This window comes from Scomber japonicus, chromosome 11 (assembly GCF_027409825.1).
Source record: "Scomber japonicus isolate fScoJap1 chromosome 11, fScoJap1.pri, whole genome shotgun sequence".
Lineage (NCBI taxonomy): Eukaryota > Metazoa > Chordata > Actinopteri > Scombriformes > Scombridae > Scomber > Scomber japonicus.
Window position 1 is genome coordinate 28812266 of NC_070588.1, and position 25752 is coordinate 28838017.

The 25752-nt window shown below is 38.5% G+C and overlaps 1 protein-coding gene across 2 annotated transcripts; it reads left to right on the forward strand.

The window, feature by feature from the left end:
- Nucleotides 1-1653: 1653 nt before the first annotated feature.
- wdfy2 (WD repeat and FYVE domain containing 2) lies at nucleotides 1654-25395 on the forward strand. 2 transcript variants are annotated; one of them, XR_008321958.1, is made up of 13 exons: nucleotides 1654-1961; nucleotides 3226-3293; nucleotides 5793-5866; nucleotides 7956-8010; nucleotides 9551-9701; nucleotides 11152-11264; nucleotides 12428-12554; nucleotides 15077-15182; nucleotides 18422-18523; nucleotides 20111-20241; nucleotides 20393-20501; nucleotides 22179-24385; nucleotides 24543-25395. XR_008321958.1 is itself a non-coding variant. In XM_053329005.1 (12 exons), exons 1-12 carry the CDS (start codon nucleotides 1825-1827, stop codon nucleotides 22206-22208), a joined length of 1203 nt encoding a protein of 400 aa, XP_053184980.1. In that variant the 5' UTR covers nucleotides 1654-1824; the 3' UTR covers nucleotides 22209-25395. The 2 variants fall into 2 exon arrangements, 1 of the variants encoding a protein (XP_053184980.1); XM_053329005.1 differs by having other exon boundaries at nucleotides 22179-25395.
- Nucleotides 25396-25752: the final 357 nt, after the last annotated feature.

The following is a 25752-nucleotide window of genomic DNA, read 5'->3' on the forward strand; positions in this document are numbered from 1 at the left end:
TTTGTCATTATATCCAAATTACTGATGATTATTTGTCAAAACTCTCTTATTTTGCAAATATTTTGTGAAAGCACCACTACTCATCCATGCCATATTGTTGTAGAAATTCGAGAAATTCGGTTAAAAGTATTGTGATACATGATTTTATATATATCGCCCAGCCCCAAAATTTTAAATCTGAACATTCATCAGACCTCACATTCATAGTTTTAGACCTTTATACTGAAGTCGAGACAAAATGTTGCAGGAAATGAATATCATCTATGTTTCACCACTTCCTGTAATCTGAGTTGGTACAGTTGGTTTAATGATGATATTTAACCTGGTTACCTTCATGGCTGATACGGATTAGCGACTGTATCACGACAATATCGTCTTGAATCAAAAACCAAGACACCTGATTGGCAGTAAGGCTTTTATTGTGAAAGTCGTGATCGGATGATGGATGTGTTGTTGTGCAGTAGTTTGACTTTCCTTGGTCTCATCAGTCAAATGTGTGAAGTTAGCAGGAAAAACCTAAAATATAATGCATTTTTTAACCCTTCAACATAAGTGCACCTAAATTTAGCAACAGAACATCATATCAATTACATTAAATACAGTAAGCTAGTGACTGTATTTCGCTGCTAATCAATAATTTATTAATAAAGTTTGCCTACTGTACCTTTACATCGACATTTTCAAGTTTGGGAAGTTCACTTTTTGTTTGAATAAAGACTCTCTCTGTTTTATGATTATCAAATGTTGGTACACCATATGTGATTGTAACTTCTAAATGTTATTAAGTCATTATAATCTGACTCTCTGATAAAGCGTCAGCTATTATAACTGCTTGTTAATAAGACTTACATATTAATCACTTTAAGTGGCTATGCCTGCAGTTTAAAGTTTTAGTAGTCCTGAATAAATAAGGGTGTGAATAAAGATTTGTAAGCATGAATGTTAATAAAGGTGTTATGATAGGCCATCAAGTATGCCGTTCTAAATGTTAATGAGTTTTTAATAAATGGATTTTGGTCCATGTCTTAGTTGTAGGCCTTTCCCAGAGACAGTCCATTTGAGGATTTTTCTGATTAACAAGCTGCCTAGAAGACAGAGCAGGTGTCCTGCCAGAAGAGGATTTTCCACCACCTTGCAACCCCAAAGCTGTTCTAAATAATTGGTTTTATCTGATCGTGACAGGTAAATTTGAAGCTTGTTCCTGTTGGAACTAAAAGTCAGGATGTTGGTTTCTGCTGCATCAATCTTCACCAATTAAAATCTATCTCTTGTGAGTCCCCTAAGTTATTATGCCAGTGCAATAAATGTCGTTGAGTAAAGCCATTACTTGCAGATCATAGAGTCTTCATCAGGAGTTCCTCATTAGATAGTGACTTTTGATTATTTATAGGCTACAGCTGTTTTAGGATTTATTTTGTGTTAAAGATAATATACGATTTTATTTGTATTACACTTTTGAAATTGCTTGTTGTAATCTACTCAGTTTTGTATTCAACTGTACGCTGATTTTGGACTAAAAATAAACATTTGTTTGTAAGAGAAATTACGTTTTTATTCTGAAAGTATAAGAGCGGATTTTGGGAGGAGCTTTTATTTTGTTGGGAGGAAGTGTTTGCTATGGTCGGCTGTGTTATCATTTGCTGTCAGGTGTGTGTGTATGTGTGTGTGTGGTCAGCTGACTGGAAGCCAGCGTCTCTGACAGCCGTCACAACACCGTGTATGTGTGTTTCCTGACAGCCGGCCAGCAGCTCTCCTGTCGGGCCGGGGCTGGGTTATGTATCCCGGAGTCAGCACCGACCGCGGAGGTTAGAGAACCGCCGACACATGGCGGCCGAAATTCAGCCCCAGCCTCAGGCTCGGAAGCCATGTCTGCTGAGCAAGATTGAGGCTTTCCAAGATGTTGTTAGCACGGCGGTCATCATTCCTAAAGAGGACGGCGTTATCAGCGTGTCTGAAGACAGGTAGGCTAGCCTCAAAATAACCCGAAAATCCTGCTTTACCGCCGTCACCTGCGTGCGTTTGCCTCCAGTAATAATGCCTTTACTTGGCTTAATAGCAAAGCCATTTTTATGCAGAAGCAGTCGGTGTTGCAAGGTAAAATATAGCCCTTATTATCATTTCCATAAAGTGTCAGCTGACAGTCATTTGAGCAGCTAGTTAACGACGGTCTGCTCACTGAAAACATCGTTCAGCTGGTCAGATAATGTCTTTAAAAAAACGTTTTCCATCAGACTGTTCATTTTTAACAGTGGCTAACTTAAGCTAGCTACCTGCCAAAAATAAACCCATTCAAAACAGCTAAAAATAGTAATGCTTGATTAAAAAAAAGGCGCAGTTTTGGAATGCAGGTGTGTTTGGAATGAGCTTTTACATTTAAACACGTTTTTCTGATGTATTTTCTTTCACCATGTAGAATAAAAACGGTGTCATTAGTCCCCTCACTTTCCCAGTTTTTGACGCGTGTGAGTGAGTGTGTGTTGCTGTGAATATCTATTGAGTGTGTACATCTTTTAGTGTTTCAGGGTGGCTGTGAGCTTGTGTGTGTATAAAGGTTAGATGTTCCTTAATGCTGTGTGTCCATGTATATAGTTTATGTTGTGTAACCAAGCTGTAAGATCCATAATGGCACATTGTGTATGTTAAAAATGAATAATAAGTCATTTTTGGACTATTGCATAGGTACTAAATATAATTGTTATACCAGTAGTCATTATTTCTTTATAATAACCATTTCAATGTAAGTATTATTGTAGATAAACATGGTCACATCCATCTTTTTCTCTCTCCATGCAAAATCTGATACCTCAGCTCAGGATATCTGCTGACATTGAGTATTAATTTGATACTAGTGCTCACTTCTCTACACCTCACCTCATCATTATCAATCATTGATGAAGAAACATTTTAATGAGGAAAATCTAAGCTTAGTATAGGCGCTCATACCCACTCACTCATCTCTAATTCTAGTATTCAGTCTGTTGTTATGGGGGCACGGTGGTGATGAATTCCTGCTACAGTAACATTAGAGTGGAGACTTTGATATGAACCAAGAGGGCACAAAGTTGGGTATGTTTACTGACTTCCTGTGTTTATTAAACTGCGGCCAGCGAATTGCCAAAAAATCCAGAGAGACTGGAGAACTCTCCACATCGATCATTCAGGGTTACAGCTGTAAAGCCATGAGGGATGTGGAAGCTATAATTGTGATTTTTTTTTACTCTACAGGACGATTCGAGTATGGCTGAAGAGAGACAGCGGTCAGTACTGGCCCAGTGTCTACCACACAATGCCATGTAAGTATCACTGTGTATTTTTGTGCATTGTATTTTGTGCAAGCTGATTGATTGGTTGTTCAGCATAATCAAATATATCATGAAAATGTACTAGTGTGTAACTTAATTTAGCACATACTGTACTTCTTGAAACAGGTTTCTCAGTCCTGTTTTTCTTCACCCTTCCTCTGCTTTTGGTTTCATTCTATGTGAGCGTCTCTCCTCATCACGATGGATATAATGAATCATAGAGACTCGTGTCTGAGTTCCTGTACTCCTCTATCTTCGCGTCTGTGACAACCCTCGTTTCCCTCCAGTTGTGCAACTGAAGGAAATCCCATGCTACCATCAGCAAGATATGTAGCTTACAATAACAGCACTGGAGGCTGTATATGTGTTTAAGATGTTAGTTTACTGATACAAAAGTATGTAATCACAGCTCTCATAATCCATAAATACAGGAAGTCATTATAATGTTTTCTGTTTTTAATGTCAGAGTGAAGATTTAACCTCAAAATGTGTTCGAAGGGATTGATTCATGACGTTTTGCTCTAGTTAATCTCCTGAGTATCATTTTTCACACATTTCTGAATGGCCTCACCATGAGTTTGTTATGTGGAAACTTTCAGATGAGATCAACATTTGGTACCACATTTATTATTATTATTTTTGTCTCCTAAACCTCAACCAACACAGTGAGGAAATTGCGACAGTGCACTGTTATCCAAAGCAGTTCAACGGTTGACATAAATGTATAAATCATCTGCAGTCAGTTCATTTTGGGGTTATTTTCACCCCCCTCAATCAGCCAAAGACAGTTTGAACTGACAGGAAGTTCTCTAGAGATGGGAATGGATTCAACTTTCCTAAAATAACAATATTGTATTATTGTTGCTTTTGTTTAAGAGGAAAATTAGAAGTTATTAATGGTATGTAATCAGTTAGTAAGTGATAAAACACTGCTGCTATATTTGTTACAGCTGGATGAACTCAGCTGTTTTCTTGCTTTTCTGAACACCTTTATTACAGACAAATGTACATTCTAAGTTATTTTTTACCTAAGGCTATTGATATTTGCTTCTATGTAAATGAAAATTACTATGCAGCATTATGGTGCAAACAAGAATACATTATAAAAGTTAACTTTGTTTTTAATTGCAAAGTGTTCAAATAAACAAGATGAGCAAAGAAACACTGAATATGCCAAATAAAATTGCCCCAGAGGCTGTCAGAGAACAACACACGTTCTGCTTGAGAGACCTAAGTCAACACTGACTGAGGACAACAGTTCAAGTTGGTTTTGTTCACTGAGAAAATGTCACACAGGCAGTGAACAGAATAACAAAAATACACCTGCAGACTGTTGTGAAGCTGAGAAAAGGAGTTGAAGTGAAACTGTTGTAGAGCGGTGTTAATTCCACTGTTTGGTAGTTTGAAGGCTGAGAACACGCTGAGAATGTGTCATTCCAGTACAACACCACCACTAACTAATTCAATAGGTGGAGGACATGATTTAACAATGTTTCTAGCAGGGCTGGGCAATATATCGATATATTGATATCGCAATATGAGACTAGATGTCGTCTTAGATTTTGGATATCGTGATATCGTGATATGGCATAAATAAGTGCAACACCACTACCAACTAGTAAAATAGGTGGAGAACATAATTTAACAATGTTTCTAGTGGAGCTGGGCAATATACTGATATATTGTTATCGCGACATGAGACTAGATATCGTCATAGGTTTTGGATATCGTGATATGGTGTTAATAAGTACAATACCACCACCAACTAGTTAGATAAGTGGAGGACATGATTTAACAAAGTTCCTAGTAGGGCTGGGTAATATATTGATATTATATTGATATCGCGATATGAGACTAGATATCGTCCTAGATTTTGGATGTCGTGATGTTGTGATATGGCATAAGTTTTGTGTTTTAAAAGCTGCATTACAGTTAAGCAATATAAGTTAATGAACTTAGTAGTCTGTTCTAGCTGTTAAATTATTTGCAGTGTTATCCACTATATATGATTATATATATAAAAAATCCCACGTAAATATCACAATATCAATATCAAGGTATTCGGTCAAAGATAGCATGATTGATTTTTTCTATATCGTTCTTGTCTTGATAGCATCAGTAAGAAGACGCAGATCAAGCTCAAGTTATGACCAAATCAGCCCTCAGTTTATTAAGAATTTTTCAGGCTGTCTTTTTGGCAACAGTGCACAAGAGAATCTTCAATCAAAGTCCACTTTCTAGCATTTTCCAGGGTTTTCAGTTGCACGTCATGGCAATTTTCAGTAGATGGATTTTGCTTGGTTTTGTCATGCAGGAAACTCACTTGTTATCACATGACCTTAGTATGAAACTTCAGTCAGCTGAGCAAACTGTGTCCTATGAGGAAGACTGTGAGATGCAGTTTAAGCTCTAAAAAATGCTATTATGTAATGCAACATAATAGACAGATAGAAGCAAAGTGTTGACATTTGTCTGTCTTTGTGTTTCCAGCGTCGTGCTCCTGTATGTCCTTCAACCCAGAGACCAGGAGGCTTTCAGTGGGGATGGACACTGGAAGTATCTGTGTAAGTCCTTCCTCTTCCCAACAAAACCCTCTATTGTCCACGTTTTTATAGATTTTTCACAGGTAATGACCCGAAGGACGCAGGTTGTGTCTTTGTCAGTGTGTTGGCAGGAGGATCTCTAATCACTATCTGCCCTTTGGCACTGAAAAAAGAATGCGGCTGTAATTGTATGTGTTTTGGTGAAACTGGGAGGAGTTTTTTTGTCAGGTCACTGTGACAAGGGAAAACCTCTGAAATACTCTCTTTTCTCTTTATACTGTGTACAAGTGGTCACATTTTAACTGAACTGCATCAAGAGTTCTTTGACCTAAGCAAAATATATTAAGTCTTTGATACTTTATTGCCTTTGTTTTTGGTTTGATACTTCCTGATCTAAATCCTAATTTTGCTAAAACTTTATGTTATTGAGGGAGATCATTGTATGGCTGTTTGACTTATTTGAACATTTTACACTCAAAAAACGGACAAAAAAATGACAATCCATTGCTTCATCACTTCAATCCAGATCAAGTTATCTACACTACTGCTTTCCAGGCTACCATGACATGTACTATGAGTATACATGGACTACAGGAGATGCTTCATAAAGGTTTTGATCACCCCCTGATCTTTCTTCTTGCAGTAAAACTACAACAGAATTTCCTTTTGACCAACACTTGGTGTCATATTGCATCATATTTTCCTCTTGAACAACACTTCAAAGTATCTGAGTAATAATTGCCAGATTGCCAGGACATTTGGTGTAAATATTCACCTTCCCCAAAGGGTTAAGGTTATGAGACAATTACCCCGTTTACATGTGGTAATAACATGTGATGTCTGTATGTGGTATATATTATTTGGACAAGTAAATATGCTTGTTAGTGGAAGGTGTGAATACTCTACACATAGTGGTCGCAATGTGATCTGATTAGACAGACCACATTGTGATTGGATCTCAGGCATGTGCGAATGCAATACAGTACTTTCATTTACAAGCAAAGGTCACTCAAATCCTCCTGCTCCTGTCAGGCAAAGCAAGCTTCTGTCAGTCTGGGCAGCTACATGTCTTCCCTCTCAAAAAAGAAAAAGAAAAAGTGCTTTAGAAGCGAATGATGCCCGTGGGTGCCAGTGCCTCTCTTGACCTGAGGTGCACCGTGTCAGTTGGCCTGCAAAGACCTGTGGATCAGATGTCATTATCCAGACAATGTCTCCAGTTACAGATCACATGTTAATGCTAGGTGTAAATGCAGCAGACGACCTTTTCCTAACCTTACATACACAATTTGTATTTGTACACATGATATATTCAAATCCAACTGGCAGCTTTTTGCAGGGTTTACATGAGCGCGGTCATGCTCCTCAGTGGAAAAACTTTTAGAATTCTGGACACTAATTCCTCCTTGTTCCTCCTATGCCTCCCTCAGGTCAACAGATCCAATTTGCACTCAATAAAATTGATTAAATTTACTGAGAATGTTCGTGCTCCCCAGAGGTGAACCCTTACTGAATGCATTGAATTACTTTTCCATTAGGACACCATGATCAATTTTTTGCCCATTCCTTGCAACAGAACTTAAGGTGTAATGAAGAATACAGCCTCTAGTGGCCGCTAGTGTGACTTAAAACGGCTGGTCTTGTTTGTTAGAAGTTTTACAGCTCTGACACACCACAGCAGAGCAGTTTAGGCCAGTCTGTTCTCAGATACAGCAGCTTCATACAGTCCAGCTATTGTTTTTCTGTTCGAGAATTTCTCAGTGGGAGTCATTTGTTTTGGAACAAGTCAGCCCAACAGAAAGTAAGAAAGAACATAACAGAACATTTTCTGGGATTTTCAACTCAGCAACAATCTTAATACTCAAAGTTCCTTCAAGTTTATGATGGGTGGAGGCCTCAGAGAAAATAGCACAGTCAGGTCAAAAGCTTTTACAGGCTTACACACCAGCTTGCACTTTTTTTCACTTAAGCCAATTGCAGTCACATGTTTAGAAAGTGAAGGTGAACCACACACCAGAATTTCAATGCAGTAACTTAAAGAAATGTATTGTGCTGGTAAAAGATTTACTTGGAAACCCCAGTCAAACATTTTTGTCTATTTCCTGTCTTTCAGGAGTTCATCCTGTCAGAAGATTACAATAAGATGACCCCAGCACGGACTTACCAGGGTGAGAGAGGAAGTGTGTGTGTGTGTGTGTGTGTGTGTGTGTGTGTGTGTGTCAGTAAGTTAATTACACATATGTCTGCAAGTTGGTTAGTTCTGATATTGTTGTACAGTTCTAACATAGTCCTAATGCACATAATCCTAAACAAGTATTAAATGATCTTGAATTTGGAACTATGAGGTCTAGATGCACAACATTTTTTTAAATGTTCTTAGATTAGTCCTTTAGATTGATATAAAAACAAAAGCCAGCTATTGCTCACCTCAGCACTAAACCTGATATACTTAACTTATAGTATTTACTTAACTTGGAATATTAGTATATTAATATATAATAAGTTTACCCATAAAACCTAGAATTGCCTCCCTTGTGTCGTTAATCCAAACATCTCTTGGAGTTTTCCTTATAAGTGATCTTGAAAAAATACTAAATCCAACTTTCTCTCTCTGGTACCTGAACACAGCCCTTTAATAACATTGATATTTGCACTGTTTTGCATGCTTTTCAACAATGGTATAATATGTTAATGTGTAACATGAGGTATGACTAACTTATTCCTTTACTCTTCCTTTACTTAAAGGTGCAGTGTGTAGAGTTTAGTGGGATCTAGTGAGTGGACTTGTCCTAAATGGAATATAATAATCATAAGTATGTTTTAATTAGTGTGTGATCACATGAAAATAAGAATAATTGTGTTTCGTTACCTTACAATGAGACCTATATCTACATAGGGAGCGGGTCCTCCTCCATGTTGCACCACCATCTTTCTACAGTAGCCTAAAATGGACAAACCAAACACTAGCTCTCTTTTTTTTTTGCATTTTTTCTTAACCAACGTAGGTTCTACTACACTGCTTGGAAAGGGAGGTGATGTGAGGGGAGGGGTATTCAGTTGGTTGCAATCTGCAACCTCACTGCTAGATGCCATTAAATCTTAGACACTGCACCTTTTTAGAGAGCTTATTCATAAAAGCTGAAACTCTGCTCAGTTTCTGCAATTTGCATATGATTTATAAGCACATGCTGGCAGTTTTAGGACAGTTCATAGCTAATAAAGTCTGCTCAGCTCTGTGTGTTTAAGGCTTTGCAGACTCTGCAGCCTGAGGAATGTTTGCTTTCTGGTAGTATTCAATGAATAGAGATGAATTATGAATACTATTCATAATTCATCTCTTTCTGTTGAGTATATCTCACCCACAAAATAACTGGACCGGAGCAAAATCGATTCGTAAATGAAGCGATATGTACAGATGACTTTTTATGATGTATGTTTCTTTGGTCTTATGAGAAGATCTGTACCACATGTTTTTGTGTCATGTGTGTGACTGTGTGGCTTGTCTTTCCTTAAAGAAAGCTACCATTCTTCTGCTTTCAAAACAGGGTGATCATTACATTCTCCTGCAATTTTAGCACAGAGTATGAATGATGTTAGTAGTGCAGTGATTTGAGATTGATTGCATTTCGTGTGTGTGTGTGTGTGTGTGTGTGTGTGTGTGTGTGTGTGTGTGTGTGTGTGTGTGTGTGTGTGCGTGCATGCCTGCAGCTCACCAGGGTAGAGTGACAGTGGTGCTGTTTGTGTTGGAGATGGAATGGCTTCTGAGCACCGGCCAGGACAAGAACTTCACCTGGCACTGCTCAGAGAGCGGCCAGCAGCTGGGGACTTATCACACAGCAGCCTGGGTCACCGGACTACAGTATCCTTTAAACCCCCCCTCACCCCCTCCTTGGTCTTTATTTGCGGGTTTCTTGGCCCCCTTGACTGTGCTCCATGAACCAAACAGCTACACTCCCTGCTAAACGGAACAGAGCAGACATAACCAAGTGGGAAAATGATAAGCCATCTTTGATGCTTTGGACTCTTCCTTTTTATTGTGACAACAGTCTATTTTAAGCCCCCCCCCCCCCCCAGAAACATACGACAGAGCAATTGAGATTAGCTTCCAGTTAGTGTGTACTAATGGGAAAGGCCTAACAATAGGCATCAGTCATGCTGTTGTCAAGGAAACGGTCTGAGTAGGTTTCTGCAATGGCCAGATGAAAGGCTGTGAGCGCTCGGCAGCACCGTGGATCCATACCAATGAGCTGCCATGAGGTCATCAGACCGCTAGTATCCTGTTAGGCTTTACATGCTACATACCTGCTGCATGTGTAGTTAGCATAGATAGTAAAATGACTTTAACTGGGCTGTTTAACAGGACAATAAGAGCTGGTTTATCTAGTTTATGGTCGTTTCAACACTTTAGTGACTGTATTTCACCAGCTGCCATTTAAACAACTATAATCACAAAGTCATTTTTTTATGTAGCTCTAGCCTCATTTTAACCTGCGTCACGCTATATCAGTAGAAAGACAGCAGTGCTAAGGTTAAATAAATATGATTCATGTGGAAACAACAAACAAGAGCTGGCTACTAGTAAGTTCACCAAGATTTATGTTTAAACAGCAACATAACCTTTTAAAATTTTTTTGATTTTAATAGCTGATAAAAATAGAAAAATATGACAAAGCCCATCTTGTCTTTATAATTTTTGTGTGTTGAAAACTGTCCTCGTTCAGCTCATTTGCACAATAGTAATTCATGTAAAGCTGAAAGGACACGTAGTTTACGTGCTCGCTGCTGTTATTCCAACAAAATAACATTCAACATTTTGTTAATCAAGGTTTTTGTCCTTGATTAACAAAGAAAAAATCTCTGCTTCTGGGAAATAACAGAGATTTATGTATTTTTAAAAAGCACAATCATTTAAGGTTTCCAGCGAGGCGGGGAGAGGGGAAATTGAAAACAACAATTCCAGTAATTCGATTTGCATTGTGTTTTCTTTTAGACTGAAAGATTTCAAGGGTATTGGATAATTGGGTTATTCCTCGTGCAGTTTTTCCACTGCTACAATGTTGACAGTGTTGTAATGATTTTGGTCCGTGGTGACTTAACCAGGTCAGAGGGAGATACTGACTGAGTCGCCCCACTGACATGCTGTAATTCTTCTGCTTTTACATTTGACTCTTAACAGTGCTGGCTCAGGATTTTCTTGTAGTTGTTTTGAAAATAAAGAGAGATTTTGCTTTTTCTAATCAGCATTTCGGTCCACTAATGGATGAGTTAATGCACCAGGACATGGTTTCTTGACCTTAATCTTATCCCAGATTCGATGTGGAGACTCGACACGCCTTTGTAGGGGACCAGTCCGGTCAGGTGACCATCCTGAAGCTGGAACAGGACAACTGCAGCCTGGTCACCACTTTCAAGGGACACACTGGTACTCTACATTCACACTATACTCTACACACTACGCACAATGAAGAAGCTGTGAATTCCTAGCAGCCTCATGAGCTACAGCACTGTCGACAAAAAGTGGCATCGATTTTTGTTCTGAAGCTCTGCGAACAAACATAAATAATTGGTTACCTAAATTGCCTCACAGTTACACTTCTAAGCCCCCTGATAGTTTTTGCTTCCTGCTCTGCTTTGAAGCGCTCCCTCTTCCAAATATTAGTTTGCGCTGAATGAATAAGTATCTTCACCCCATGTGCCGTGCCTTGTTTATTCTTCTGCTATCAGAGAGCGGAGCTGCTGCTGAATACAAATGATAGAAACTACCATTTTATAATAGCTTTGGTAATTATCATATATCTTCAACACCATTTTACACATGAGAACAATACAAAATAAAACCCAGGGAAACGGTTACAGCTCTTTGCAGGAAGATGTCAGCCGGGAGCAGCTTTTGTCAGGAGAGGAACAAGATAAAGAAAGAGAAAATTACATCTTTATGCATAAATTATTTCTTTTTATACCTCGAGTAACCTCCCATAAAGCGTCAAGGTTCAGACAGTCACTGCATTAAATTCACATAATAGTTGATGCTCGATTTCCTCTGTCAAATTGTGTTGTCCTCAGGCAGAGTTCAGATTATTGAACCAGTTATTCATGAATTCAAAAAGGTTGCAGGTCTCCTGTGGTTTTAAATGTGACGCTTCAACAAAGAAGGCAGCGCAAAATGTCTTCTAGAATTATAGTCTCAAGATGACATAGTTTTTAAGATGAGTTCAGAGCCAAGAACGAAAAAAGTGTATTAATTTATTGCTGTATTTCCATGGAATCATGTGCTGCACTGTGTGTCAGACCTACAAATGAGCCTTTAAAGTCAGCGACAGAAGAAATATAGTTCTCAAACTCAATGAAACTAGTCTTGTGAGAGTCAGTGCATGACAGCTCCAGGGACATAAGCCCAGTTCCTAAATGTATTTATTTGGATTTAATGATGAGTGGATCATAAATAACTCTGAAAAGATGATATATCATACACTGGTTCTCAATAGAAAACCCTTATGTATAAAACCTTTTTACAATGTGAGAATAAACTGCAATTCTGTCTTTTATTTGTTTGTGCGTGTGTGTGTGTGTTGTACTTCGCCCCAGGTAATGTGACAGCACTGTGTTGGGACCCGGTTCAGAGGGTGCTGTTCTCCGGCAGCTCAGATCATTCCATCATCATGTGGGACATCGGAGGGCGCAAAGGCACCGCCATCGAACTACAGGGACACAAGTAAGAATCACAAGCATTCACTACTATACCACAACTGACAGACATGAGTCAATCAGGTACAAAAAAGAACACCAATCAGCATGCCCACCAGAAACCTCGGATGACCACGGAGGTGCGTGCGATGTCGAGAGCACGATATGCTGCCTTCGAATCCGCTGACATTGTGGTCCTTAATTAGTCAAGCCATCAGGATAGCAACTCACGCTCATGGTCAGAGTCACTTCCATGACTCTAGGGACACAAGGCGCATGTGGCAGGGAATCCAAATCTTCCACCCTGTCATGACCACACTGACTTTCTTATCTCGGATGGTTCGGGCACTCAGCGACACACCTGCCAGGAAAGCCACACCTCATCATAATGACCAGGTACTCGGTCTTGACCCAGCTGATGTCCACTGCAACAGAGAATGTGCTGAATAATCGGCACACGTCCCCACTAACCCTAACCCTAACTCGTACCCGTCATCCCATCATGCTTCAAGACAGACACCATCATACCAATGCCAAAAAAAAATCTACTATTGCAAGTCTCAGCAGCTACCAACCAGTAACAGTCACTCACATCATGATGAAGTGCTTCGAGAGGCCGGTCAAGTATTACATAATATCCAGACTTGCCCCACACTTGACCCGTTCTAGTGTACATACCGCCCTAACTGGTCTACTCAAGACACCTTATCCTCTGCACTCCACCTGAGCCTGGAACCTTTAGAAGGAAAGAACACCCATGTGTGAATGCAGTTTATTGACTTCAGTTTTTAATACAGTCATCACGCAACGTTTAAATCAAACTGGGTATACTGGACCTGAGCTTCCCTCTCTGTATCAGGCTATTGGACTTCCTCACAGACAGTAACAAGACTAAACACCATCTGACTGAGCACCAGTTCCCCTCAGAGCTGTGTCCTGAGTTCACTGCTGTTTACCCTGATGACACATCATAAAGTACACAGACGACAGAAGGGTAGCTGAACTTATTTCAATATGTTTTCAAGTTCGTCCCATTCTCGCGAAACCTCAGGAACACCATGAGGGCACAGACATCCACTTTGACTGAAGGGTGAACTGTTTAGATTTTGATGGTCAAAGGTCAAAGATCAGTGTGACCTCACAAAACACATTTTTGGCCATGACTCAAGAGTTCATTCACTAATTACGACAAAGTTTCACACAAATGTCTAATGGGGTAAAATGATGAAGTGATCGCATTTTATATCCAAAAGGTGAAAGGTCAACTTCACTGTGACGTCATAATGTTTCTGGCCGTTGTTCAACATCATAACTCAGGAACAGAACCCTTTCTGTTTGGTCACACATTGAATTGGTGACATTAATCTTGGGTGTCCACCTTAAAAACTGAAGCCTCCTCATTGTAGAATTTGTAGCTTCTTGCAGCAACATCCACATCTTAAGCATTGTCTGCCATCATGGCTGCAACATTGTGTTCAGCTTTATTGTCCAAGCACTTGAACACATGTAAGGAATTTAACAGTTTTTCGTCTGTCTCAATGAACTTGCACACTAGCAGATACAGCAAAATAAGAACAACAAAGCTGTAAAAAATGGCACGGGTGTTATCCACAAAGATGCCAAGGTACCTGTAGTAGAGAACCACCTCAATAAGCCACATCTTTAATAAGAACAGGTTGTTTTTTTCTTTCCAAAATCAATAATTATTCTTTACTCTTATTTAGATGAAAACTGAAGTGGTTTTCATCACACCACTTGTGAAAGCTGTCAATTTCCTTTTAAGTAGGATATGTGGTTGTCTCTAATGATGCAACCAACAAGTGCAGAGTCATCGGAAAATTTCTGTAGGTGGCAGTCAGTGACCAAACTTGACCTCCAGTCAGAAGTATACAAAGTGTGGTGCTCTGTGTTGGTTATAATTGTATTAGATACCTCGTCATCACTAGGTTTCAGTTTATTTTGCAAAGTCTCCACTACAGACAATACATCAGCGTGGACAGACACAGATGTAAACTGCACCTCGACTGGTTGGCAGAGACAGTATTTCAAGTGTTCAAATTGCAGGTTATTAGTCAGCAGGAAGTGTGCGTCCCATCTAATGAGCGATGACATCCTTTAGAACATTTATTAGACAAAGTGGATTGATTAGACGAGTGGCTGAGCCTCCCTCAGACTCACAACGATCATTATTTAAACCACGGAGATAAACAGTCCTTTTACTGCCGCATCAGCTGAGAATTACAAACACTCGTCTCTTCTTGATGATATAGTTTATTTTTTATGACATGCTTTTGTTGTAGAGAGTGAGGTGGAAAAATAGTTAAAGTTTTAAAGAGATGCTTTAAAAACTGATCTGATTACTCATATAATCCACTTGTGTTGTTCTTAATATGTTGTGTCATTGATTGCCTCTGTTGCCTAACGCCTGTGTGTGTGTGTGTGTGTGTGTGTGTGTGTGTGTGTGTGTGTGTGTGTGTGTGTGTGTGTGTGTGTGTGTGTGTGTGTGTGTGTGTGTGTGTGTGTGTGTGTGTGTGTGTGTGTTCCCTACAGTGACAGAGTTCAGGGTTTGTGCTATGCCTCACACACTCGCCAGCTCATCTCCTGCAGCTCAGATGGAGGCATCGTCATCTGGAACATGGATGTAACACGACAAGAGGTGAGTGAGTGAGAGTGAGAGAGTGAGAGAGTGAGAGAGTGAGAGAGAGAGAGAGAGAGAGAGAGAGAGAGCATATTGGATCTGTGAGCTGTAACGCTTTATGATTAAAATATGAAAAAATATGTACATTTATGAAGTGTCTGCTGTGTGTTTTTCTGTCTGGGTTACAGTGTGTTAATCCAATCATGTTTGCTCTCTGGGATCATTTCTCTTAAGAGATCATGACATGAGATTAGAAACACACACACACACACACACACACACTGGCTTATATCAGAGAGGCTTGCGTTCTCTCCTCCCCCTCACTGCTGCCAGTCTCCACCCTGTAGTCGGAACTTGATTGCATCTTTATTTACCCAGTCACTTTCACTCTGCCTCACCATCACTCAGTCGTGCCTCTCACTCTGTTACCCGTTCCAAAATCTCCTCTCAATTATATTTCCTCTTTCGCCGCTCTTGTCCAAGCCCGGCATCCCTCAAGGCGAGCTTTAAAATAACACGAGTAGGTCGCCGTCGCTCCCCAAGCAATCACTCATAGCCGTTATACCAAACACTGCGCCGGGGCAGCTGGTTACTCAGCGAAAAATTTGCTAACTGGCAAATTCATCAAAGCTGCGGGATTTAAAATAGAAAAACTAGAAAGAGGGGAACACTGAATCAGGACTTTCTCATTTCATTCCTCATGGTGAATCAGGGTTAAAAGGTTGGATGACAATAGACCGCTTTCCCTTTTACAAACAATCACTTTGGCACGATGTCATGATAGCTTCTATATAGACATTCTCAGCTTTTGGAAAGAAAGCAACCAGATGGGAAGCAGTAATATTACTTTTTTAGAGATGTGCTTGTATGCAGAGCCAAAACTGCAGTGTAAAACTTCAAACTGCCACTCAGAATATCAGCCACAGAGGACTCTGCACACCTGTTTGAGAAAATTATGTTTGATTTCCCATCTAAAATCATCAGTCTAATACCTCTATCAGCTGTCACCAAAGCTCACACTGAAGCTCTAAACAGACATCCAAATGATCAGCAAAGCATGGATCAGAAAACCTGATGAATGTTTGAAATGTTCCTTTAACAACCATAAACGCAGCTGTGTTAACCACCTTTCAACAGGAAGCACATAAACTGATTTCTGTCCTTTTCCGCTGTGAGGCTGTGTGTGACCTCAACATAAAGACTGCTTCTTTTGTCTGTGATGCGTTCAGGGTCTGATGTTCATTAAATGACGCAACGCTCCACAGCGTCAAGAAATAATTACAGCATGCAACTACACCTTAAATTATTCATTGTAATTTTCCTGTTATGTTTATGTTAAAATAAATTCAAATAAGCAGATATAATGCTCATTAAGGCTGGGTATCACTACTCAATACCTTTAAGGTATTGACGAAATAAATTGATACCAAGTAGTAACGTCTGCAATCGATCCTTTTTGCACCCGGAGCGTGACTATTTCTATGGATTTGCTCACATGTGACTGACCCACTGCCACAGCAGCTACAACCCGTCTGTGGTGGGGAAGCTGCTGTGAATTAACAGTTCAGCAGCCAAGATGCCTCCTAAATGTCTATTCACATGATTGGTATCGAATGAACTCGAAATTTAAATGATGCCCAGCCCTACTCCTCATCCATAGTTTGTTCAAACTTTCACAAAATGACTGTCTAGAAATGAAAACTGGATTCTTCTTACCATTTGATCATTGTTGATACAAGCCCTGTCATGATAACTGCTTTAATTGGACATTATATATTGTCTCAGAAATAATCACGATAAACAATATTATTGTCATTTAACCCTAACCCAAGATCATTTTATACCACTGATATAATGATGATATATTGGGCATAATAATCAGTCATTATGGTTGCAATATAACACTGCAAGACATCATTCTCAGTTTGCTTTTGTTAACTTTATTTAGGCTGATGCATTTTTATGGCCTTGTTCCAGGCATATGTCAAATTTCTAGTTTTTATCAGGACTATATCTTCACAAGAAGGCAAACTTGGTGGATTATTCATAGTAACTGGGACTTTTTTTAATGGAAAGGCGTACATAACCCTGTCATGATAACTACTTTTATTGGACATATATATTGTCTCAGAAATAATCACGATAAACAATATTGTTGTCATTTGAAGATCATTTTATACCACTGATATAATGATAACATAATAATGTAAGGGGGTGGGGATTGGAGAGTGGGTGCTACACTTGTGTAAAAACTAAGGTTGCAAAGGGGTGGAAAATTTCCGGTATATTTCCGGAAAGTTTCCGGTAAATTTCCATGGGAAGTTAAGCTGGGGAATTTTGGAAATATTCTAAATTGGAAACTTTCCATGGGAATTAAGGGAATTATGGGAATTTATGGGAATTAAATTGGAATTTATGGCAATTGAGGGTAATTTAGTGGAAAGGTATCATCATTTGATTGATTAATTGGATATAAAAAGAACAATGACAATGAAAAAAGGTGCACAAACAATGTCGCTTGATGTCCCTCGGCTGTTGAAGTTATTTTAAATTATACAATTATTTATAATTTAATATTAAAAAAACAACTAAACGTTATTATTCTTAATGGTTTCACACACAACTCTGAAAAAATACAACAATGTGTCTGTGAAGCTACACATACCTGACGGGATCTGTGCATGTGATGGAGGAATGCACAGTGCATGTAGGGGGCGTGGTCTCAGATAGCATAGATATTCAACTGTACTGCATGATATCTGGTTGTTTTAGTCAGGATTATGGTAAAATATTATTTTACACAACTATATTTAAGTTCCCTAATAAGAACATACCTTCAGTTTAGTAAATTCCCGGTTTATTCCCGTTAATTCTTGTTAATTCCCGTTAATTCCCATGGAAAGTTTCCAAGTTTGAAAATTCCCGGAATTTTGCAACCCTAGTAAAAACACAGCCTGTCATTATGGTTGGGGACAGAGTTATTTACCTTTAATGCTTCTACAGTCTCCACTCAGGACGTACAGAGTGAGGAATGGAGGACACTACTTGTTTAGCCAATGTGACATGAATAGCCTCTTAGCTGCTAATGTGAAGCGTGGCTATGTATCATATGATAAGTCCATATATAGACATGATGATGTTGGTTATTACGTTATTGTACGATAAGTCAATAATTATTGTGACAGGCCTAGTTGATACTAGGAGTATCATATATAGCAGAAGCTGTCCTCATGATTGTGAGTTGTGTGTTTGTACAGACTCCAGAGTGGCTGGATAGTGACTCCTGTCAGAAGTGTGAACAGCCTTTCTTCTGGAACTTCAAGCAAATGTGGGACAGTAAAAAGATCGGCCTACGACAGGTACTGAACACACCTGCTACCTCCCTACCTCATGTTATTTATGTTACTCCCATTACAAATCCTCAGTCCCAAAACCATAACATCACAGTTTAAATGTCAGGGACTCTGCTAAAGTAGAGTACTACTACACCCTTAATTCATCCCAAACAACTTTCCAGAAAACATCCACACATAAACTCTTCAGTCCTGCTGAGCTAATAACCTGCAGACTTCCCGTGGCTGTTTTATCGTCTCATTTTCAGGAACAGCTTTCTGGTGTGGTTACTCTCTTCAACTGTGTGTGTTGATGGATTCAGTAATAACCCTTTTTTCCCCCCTGACTGCTGAGCAATCTCCTGGAACGTTCTGTAGCATAGAACCAATCAGAACACACTGTAATGTTTAGCGTTTCATTGCGACCACACAGATTTTTGATGGCACTCAAAAAACAGTCGATTGGCTAGCAGAAACATGACATCACAAAACCATTCACAGGTGTTTTGACATGAGTTTGGTGCTGGTAGCATTGTAGTGACATGCAGCAGAGGTGTGGTTTCAGGTCACATGACTAAGACTTGAGTCATGAATTCAATGATTTTATACCTGTCTTTTATATTCAAATTTAGATAGAGCACAATAGCAAAACATCTAGCCATATAGTGGTAATAACATCAATATGGCTAGATGTTTTTAAAGAGAGACTTTAAAATATATATAAAGCCACATAACAAACAGAGCCATAGAATGCCATAGATGAGACAGATGATGTGGATTTGGAGCACAGTCTATTTCACAACAACAGTAAGTTAACAGTCACAGGAATGGTCTAATGTTAAAATCTTCATTTAGACCTCGAGGTGTGAGTGTCCATTGCGAAGATCCAAAATAGTTCTCTCCTCGGGTGTATAGAGTCAATATCTCCTCCTCTACCAAGGCATTTTATGACTTCAGTGCCAATGTATCTGAGAGTGGATATGTAGTGATGGGGTTTCTTGAAATGGACAGCAACTGGGCTTGTTATATCCTGATTGTGAAATACATTTAATGACTTGCAGAAAAAATGGCATTTGGCTTCATGAAATTCTTAAGGATTATAACTTTAACATCAATGACGTAGCTCTGACTTGGCCTTGAAATCAAATCTACAAACCCCAGAATGTAAAAATATGATAAAAGAAAAAAACTTGACAAAATATACATTATAAATGAATGTGACTGCAGCCTATCAGGATGTGCTTGCAGGAACAAGTTTGCACAAGAGTTTGTCAGTTCAGAACAGCAAACAGACATCAGATGATACCTCAAATTATTACGTACAGATGCAAAGACTCTGCTGGAGTTAAAAAACAGATGGCAGAATGCAAAACAACACAAATTGTTGTAAAGAAAATGACCTGTCTGATTGAAAAATGTTAGATAGCATTAAACTTGGTGAAAGATTGGATTTGATTCAGGACTTGTTTGCCTCGGCTTGGGAATTGACTCAGGATAGCCAAGACCTGAGACTTACTTACGAGCTGCAAAACAAGCTATTGGTTGTATTACTCTGCTGTTAATAATGAGACTAAACAAAGCTGACATTTGGAAGTCCTCTTTGTGTTTCTTCAGCACCACTGCAGGAAGTGTGGCCAGGCAGTGTGCGGCAAATGCTCATCCAAACGTTCCACCATCCCCCTCATGGGCTTTGAGTTTGAGGTGCGTGTGTGCGACAGCTGCCACGAGTCCATCACCGACGAGGAGTGAGTAACAATTCGCCTCTGTTTGCTGTCTCATACTGAACCCTTTGTCCTCCCTTAAGCCAAACCGACCAGCATCCCTCAGCGCTCTTTTGCGGCAAAAGTAACGGACGTTCTCCTTTTTTGTGTGTGTGTGTGTGTGTGTGTCTTCTAGCCGAGCGCCCACGGCAACCTTCCACGACAGCAAGCACAGCATTGTTTACATGCACTATGAGCCCACCGCTGGAAGTCTGCTCACCTCTGGCACGGACAAGGTTATCAAGGTCTGGATGGGAACAAACAGTATCTGTTGTTTTTAGGAGTTTCAGATAAGACTCATACAGAAACATTTAGTAGAAAGTCTTTTACCTTTGCCATGGTAACGGTTTTTTCCTGCTCTTTTTGTGTCTTATTTAGTATCATTAAGGCAGGATTCATTAGTGGGACCCTATTAACTCCCCCTGTGCATCATTACTCCATTATTAGCTCAGCTGGTGTACTTTCTACCCCTTTTTTGGCATCTTGACAGGCTCCAAACAGGAGCACACTCGTTTAAATCAACTGATCTCAGTCTTCAGACAGTTGATTGGTTGAATCGTGTGCTCTTGATTGGTTAGAGCAAAAAACCCTGCAGTCGCAGTCATGGCCCTTTATGGAATAGTTTGGACATGCCTGCTTTAACTAAGTATATACATCAATGTAATTACAACTAAATTAATAATAATTAATAATTTCAGTTTACATTACATCTCTTTAGTGTATTCGCTAAGAAAACAGAGACAAATAAAATGCAGTTAAGGCTAAATGCAACATAGTGAACTTGAGTAACCTTAGCCTTCAGGGCCCCTCAGGTTTCTGACTTTTCCTGGCTTATAATTCACCCATAAGCATGACATCATATCAAGTTTAAATATCAGTTAAATCTGGTGGAAAATGAGACAATGACAGGGACAAATGATTTAGTAGTGTTTAGTACGGCTCCAGGAATCTTTGAATAATTTTCTTAACTTTATGACACAGAGCTTTGTTGACATTCTTCTCTCTTTTTCTCATGACCTGCTGCAACTCAGTTCAATGGAAAACATGTTACTGTAGCTCTGTGTCTGCTTGGTGCCCAAACCATGCTAGCTTCTTAAAATACTTTATCATCTGTTTGTTTTGTCCAAAATAGCTAAAGGCAGATTTTTTTTAATATCACTAAAATAATGGTGAGGAGTGTGGAGTCTTTGTGGAGTTAAGCACTCTTTAGTTCTTTTACTTGTTGTGTGAATTATTGGTTGAATATTAGCTACTTTACAACAAAAGTATATCATAATACAAAATAATGTATATCATATAAAATCTAAATATAAAATTATATAATGATACAAAATTATGTATATAATATAAATTATGAATATAAAATTATATAATAATACAAAATAATGTATATAATATACAATCTAAATATAAAATTATATCATAATACAAAATAATGTATATAATATACAATCTAAATATAAAATTATATAATACAAAGGAATGTATATAATATAAAATATAAACATAAAAGAATATATTAATACAAAATAATGTATAATATGAATTGAAGATAGAAGATATAATAGAATATAACAATATAACAATAAATAATGTATTCACTAATGTGTCTCTGCTAAGCTGAAAGAATTTGAAATTTTCTGTTTTCTATGGAAATTAAAGAACATAAAATCATCGTCTTTAAAATATTAAAAAAAACAACTTTCCTTTTTTATTATTACAACAGACTTGACATAAAATTTTAAAAAAATACAGAAAGTAAAAATTATTATTTTAAATATGATGTTGTTTGTATCAGCACCCAAACAGACAATCTGTTAAATTCTGTTTGTAATATTTCTGCATTCATCCTTTAAATGTTTATATCAGTGACATCATTAGTGTCTCTCTCTTTGACCAACATACTGATCATTTGTCCTCAGCTGTGGGACATGACCCCCGTGGTATCCTGAGGGTCCGCGCTCCACCGGCAGTCAGCAGGAACCTCTGCTCACCTAAACTGCCACGGCTTCACTGGTGGCAGTTTACGCCTGGACGAGACAGAGAGGGAGAGAAAGAGAGAGAGAGAGAGAATGAAACTGAACTGTGTCGATGTCATCTGGATAATATTTAACAGTCATTCAACAACAAGCTGCGGCTGCTGCACGTTCACTGAGAGGACATGGCAGGCCAAAGAAGTCTGGAATCAAGACCGGGGCCGCTGGTTGACACAAGGTTACAGACGGTCGCGGTGGGTGTTTTGTTTGTGTGACTGGGGCTGGTGGGTGGAGGGGGAGTCGAGGTATTTGACTTTGTAAGGTATTGACACACCTTTCTTTGCTTAAATTTCATGCATTCCCTGCTGATTTGATACTGGAACCTCACATCACATTATCTGAAGCATTTCGACCCGTTAAACCCAACATTGGTATTATTTTTAAAGTCTTAAACTCGCTCATTCCTATTTATCAAGCTGCAGATTCTCCACAAGTCCCTGCCAGCCTGCGCCACCTACAGGAAAGCAGCACCTTTACATGTAGAGTTATCAATGTGAACCCCAAGTGTGCCATCGTACACTTGCGCCATCTGCAGGCAACAAATGCTTCCACTGCATTTTGTGTTGATTCTATATGCTGTTTTCTTTGTTTAATTGGTTTTACATTTAGCTAAAGTAAAATAAGTCAATTAGTAACAAGAAAAGAGACGTGAGCCTCTGCCTCAATAGTGACCAGTTAAAAGCAACCTTAAAAAAAGAGCTCATCCTCACAAGATAAACAACAGTATAAATCTTAAAAAGTTACTTTTACATCATCTAGCAGCTGTAGGAATTATGACCTGGGGAAGTGACACATTTCAGATGATTTGATGAGATGATTTTGCTTAATTAGGAGGGTTGGTGGGTTGACTGTTCACTTCCCATTCCAACTCAGAGTGTCATGTTTCCAACCGCCAGTCAGGACACTTGTTCAAAAAAACGCAATGAAACGGTAACATTTTTTTGAAAGTGGCCTGTAGTGCACCACCTTGACCACTAGGTGCAATAACCAAAACTATAAGTTGTTAATTTCTAGTTGAATTTTGCACTTAATACGGTTGTTTAAATGATTTATTTTTTAGTTTTAGTTTATTTTATTTAGCATGAGTCAAAATGTATACAAGAAATGACAAAGAACTGATAATATACAGATCAGGGAGAAGCAGAAACCTAAAAAATGTTAAAATTTGACCACATAAAATGAGAACAAACCAAAAATGTCTTAATTATGATTATAATTATAATGTTTCTCTCAACACCCAAACATCGACAATATATACAACAACAAAACAGAAACATTTTAGGAAATGTTAATTATAAGGATGCGTCAGTATTCAGGACCAAATTTGGTCACACAGTTTATTTTGCTTTGTTTGTCTCTATGTGTTTATTCTACTTCATTTCATTCATTTTTCATCTGCTTTTATTTTTTTTAATTAATTAATTAATTTTTTGTTTCGGAGCTCAATAATAAACCTTTAAGCACATGTTGGGAAACTAAAATGTAGTCATTTGCCCTCTCTCTCTTTCCTTCTGTCATTCATTGAGTACAGTCTTAAGGACAGATGATGCACAGCAGCAGTGACTCTCATTGCCTGCAGGTGGCACTAGTATCCACACTATAAAAAGCTATCAGTCCATGCTGGTAGATGGTGCGCAGTTCATTTTCCTGCTGGCAGGTGGCGCATGTCAGCGCGAGACTGAGCTGCAGCTGGAACGTATCAGCTGATCCTTCGCATCACTCTCACTGTGTATTCTTATTATCATGTTCAAGAGGTAAATAAATAATCCTCATCAGATATCAATGACATTTAAGTGGGCATGACAGTAATCTAATCATGTTACACTGAGGAAACAATAATCAATAATTTCCTGCATGTGACAAAATAAACTATTTAATGTAAGTTTTGAAGCTGAAGATGGTTCAATCTCACATATCTTTATTAAAAAATCCTTTTGATTATCAAACATTTCCACAGATACCAAATATATCAGGTTGAATATGTGGAAAAAGTGTCAACTGATGCTTAGGACAACTAGAATCATGCAATTTGATGTGTGGGCAACATCAAACAGCATCAATATCATGTTGGAACAAGCAGATACAGAATAAATGTAAGTGGAAATAGTGAATGCAGACTCTTGCCATGATATTGTAAGTACACAGTGTTTACCTAGATCAACATATGTGTCCTCATCTTTAAATTAATCAGATTGCTTGCTGATCGTGTGTTTTTTTTGTCCTTTATGAAATTATTTATTATTCTTCTAGGTGTGAATTAAATGTCTTTGACTTGCAAAAGCACATATCATCGAGCTAATCAGTGGCAGCACAGAAATGAATCAGACGTGAGGAAACGAATGATTTGATTGAGTTCCCATTGTTACTGTTTTCTTCATCTGAAGTCACAATACTGTATACTTACCTTTATGTCAATGCACTGGAATCAATACGCAGAAATACGTCACCAATCCCAGCTGTGAAGAGAGAATAATGACCTTTTTTTCTACATCCGTGCTTTAATGATCAAATAAGTGTAATTCTTCTAGTGAATGTTTTTCCAAAGATGTTTGATTTATAGGTTGAGGTAAATGTGTTGAAGACGTTGTCCAACAAGGAAGTGAGTTTGTTTTTGGTAGTCTGCACTTTGACAGCGACTAATAAGGTACATTCCCTGCAGCTGTTTCCTCACGAATGTTACCCTGTCAGCACCACCAACTTAAAGGACCATACCAATGTTTTTTTTTTAATGTCTCAGTAACTACAAATCATGTTTACTTCACATTTTTGCCTATTACTTTCCATTCAGTTGCATAAAATGATGTATTACTTGACAGACTAATGCAGACTTGATGTTTTCTTGTACAACTTGCATCTAAAACTCATGATTAGTAAAATAGGCTGCGGTGTTGTATGAGGTTTAAATGCGCTAAATACATTGGTATAGTCCTTTAAATGCAGGAGATCATTATCTAAACCTTTTTTTGGCATCAAAGTTAAACTCACCTGAGGCCAGTGGTCTATTTTTCTGTTGCAGGAAAAGTAACAAAATGTTGTGTGTGTTTCAGTGTCCATTAATGTAACCATGTTTGTATAAATGATGTATTAAAAGAGCTGGTTTTCACCTACTCTAACTGTTATGACTCAGAAGTGTGTTTGATGACTCAATGCTAATGTTAATGTGTAGGAGTAACTTAAATATAATCATTCATGCTTGTTTTTAAGAAAGAGAAGGACGATGTGTTTTCCTCTTTTTCACATTTGTACGTTTTCTTAGCAACACCTCTTTTTTTAACCCTTACATACTGTTCACAGCTGTAAAAACACCATATACACATTTCTTTTTAGCAGGATAGCAACTTCTACATCAAGTTCTTGGTGTTCCTAAAATTCAAATCATTTCTTTATAACTGTTATGCATTCATTAACAGCATGTCAGTAGCTGTGAACTTAGCAACTTAGCATGTTCTTTACTGGCATC

Coding starts and splice junctions, on each gene's coding strand:
- wdfy2 (XM_053329005.1), top strand. CDS start 1,825: ATGGCGGCCGAAATTCAGCCCCAGCCTCAGGCTCGGAAGCCATGTCTG. Junction 8,011..9,550: donor CCCAGCACGGACTTACCAGG/GTGAGAGAGGAA, acceptor GCATGCCTGCAG/CTCACCAGGGTAGAGTGACA. Junction 15,183..18,421: donor TGGATGTAACACGACAAGAG/GTGAGTGAGTGA, acceptor GTGTTTGTACAG/ACTCCAGAGTGGCTGGATAG.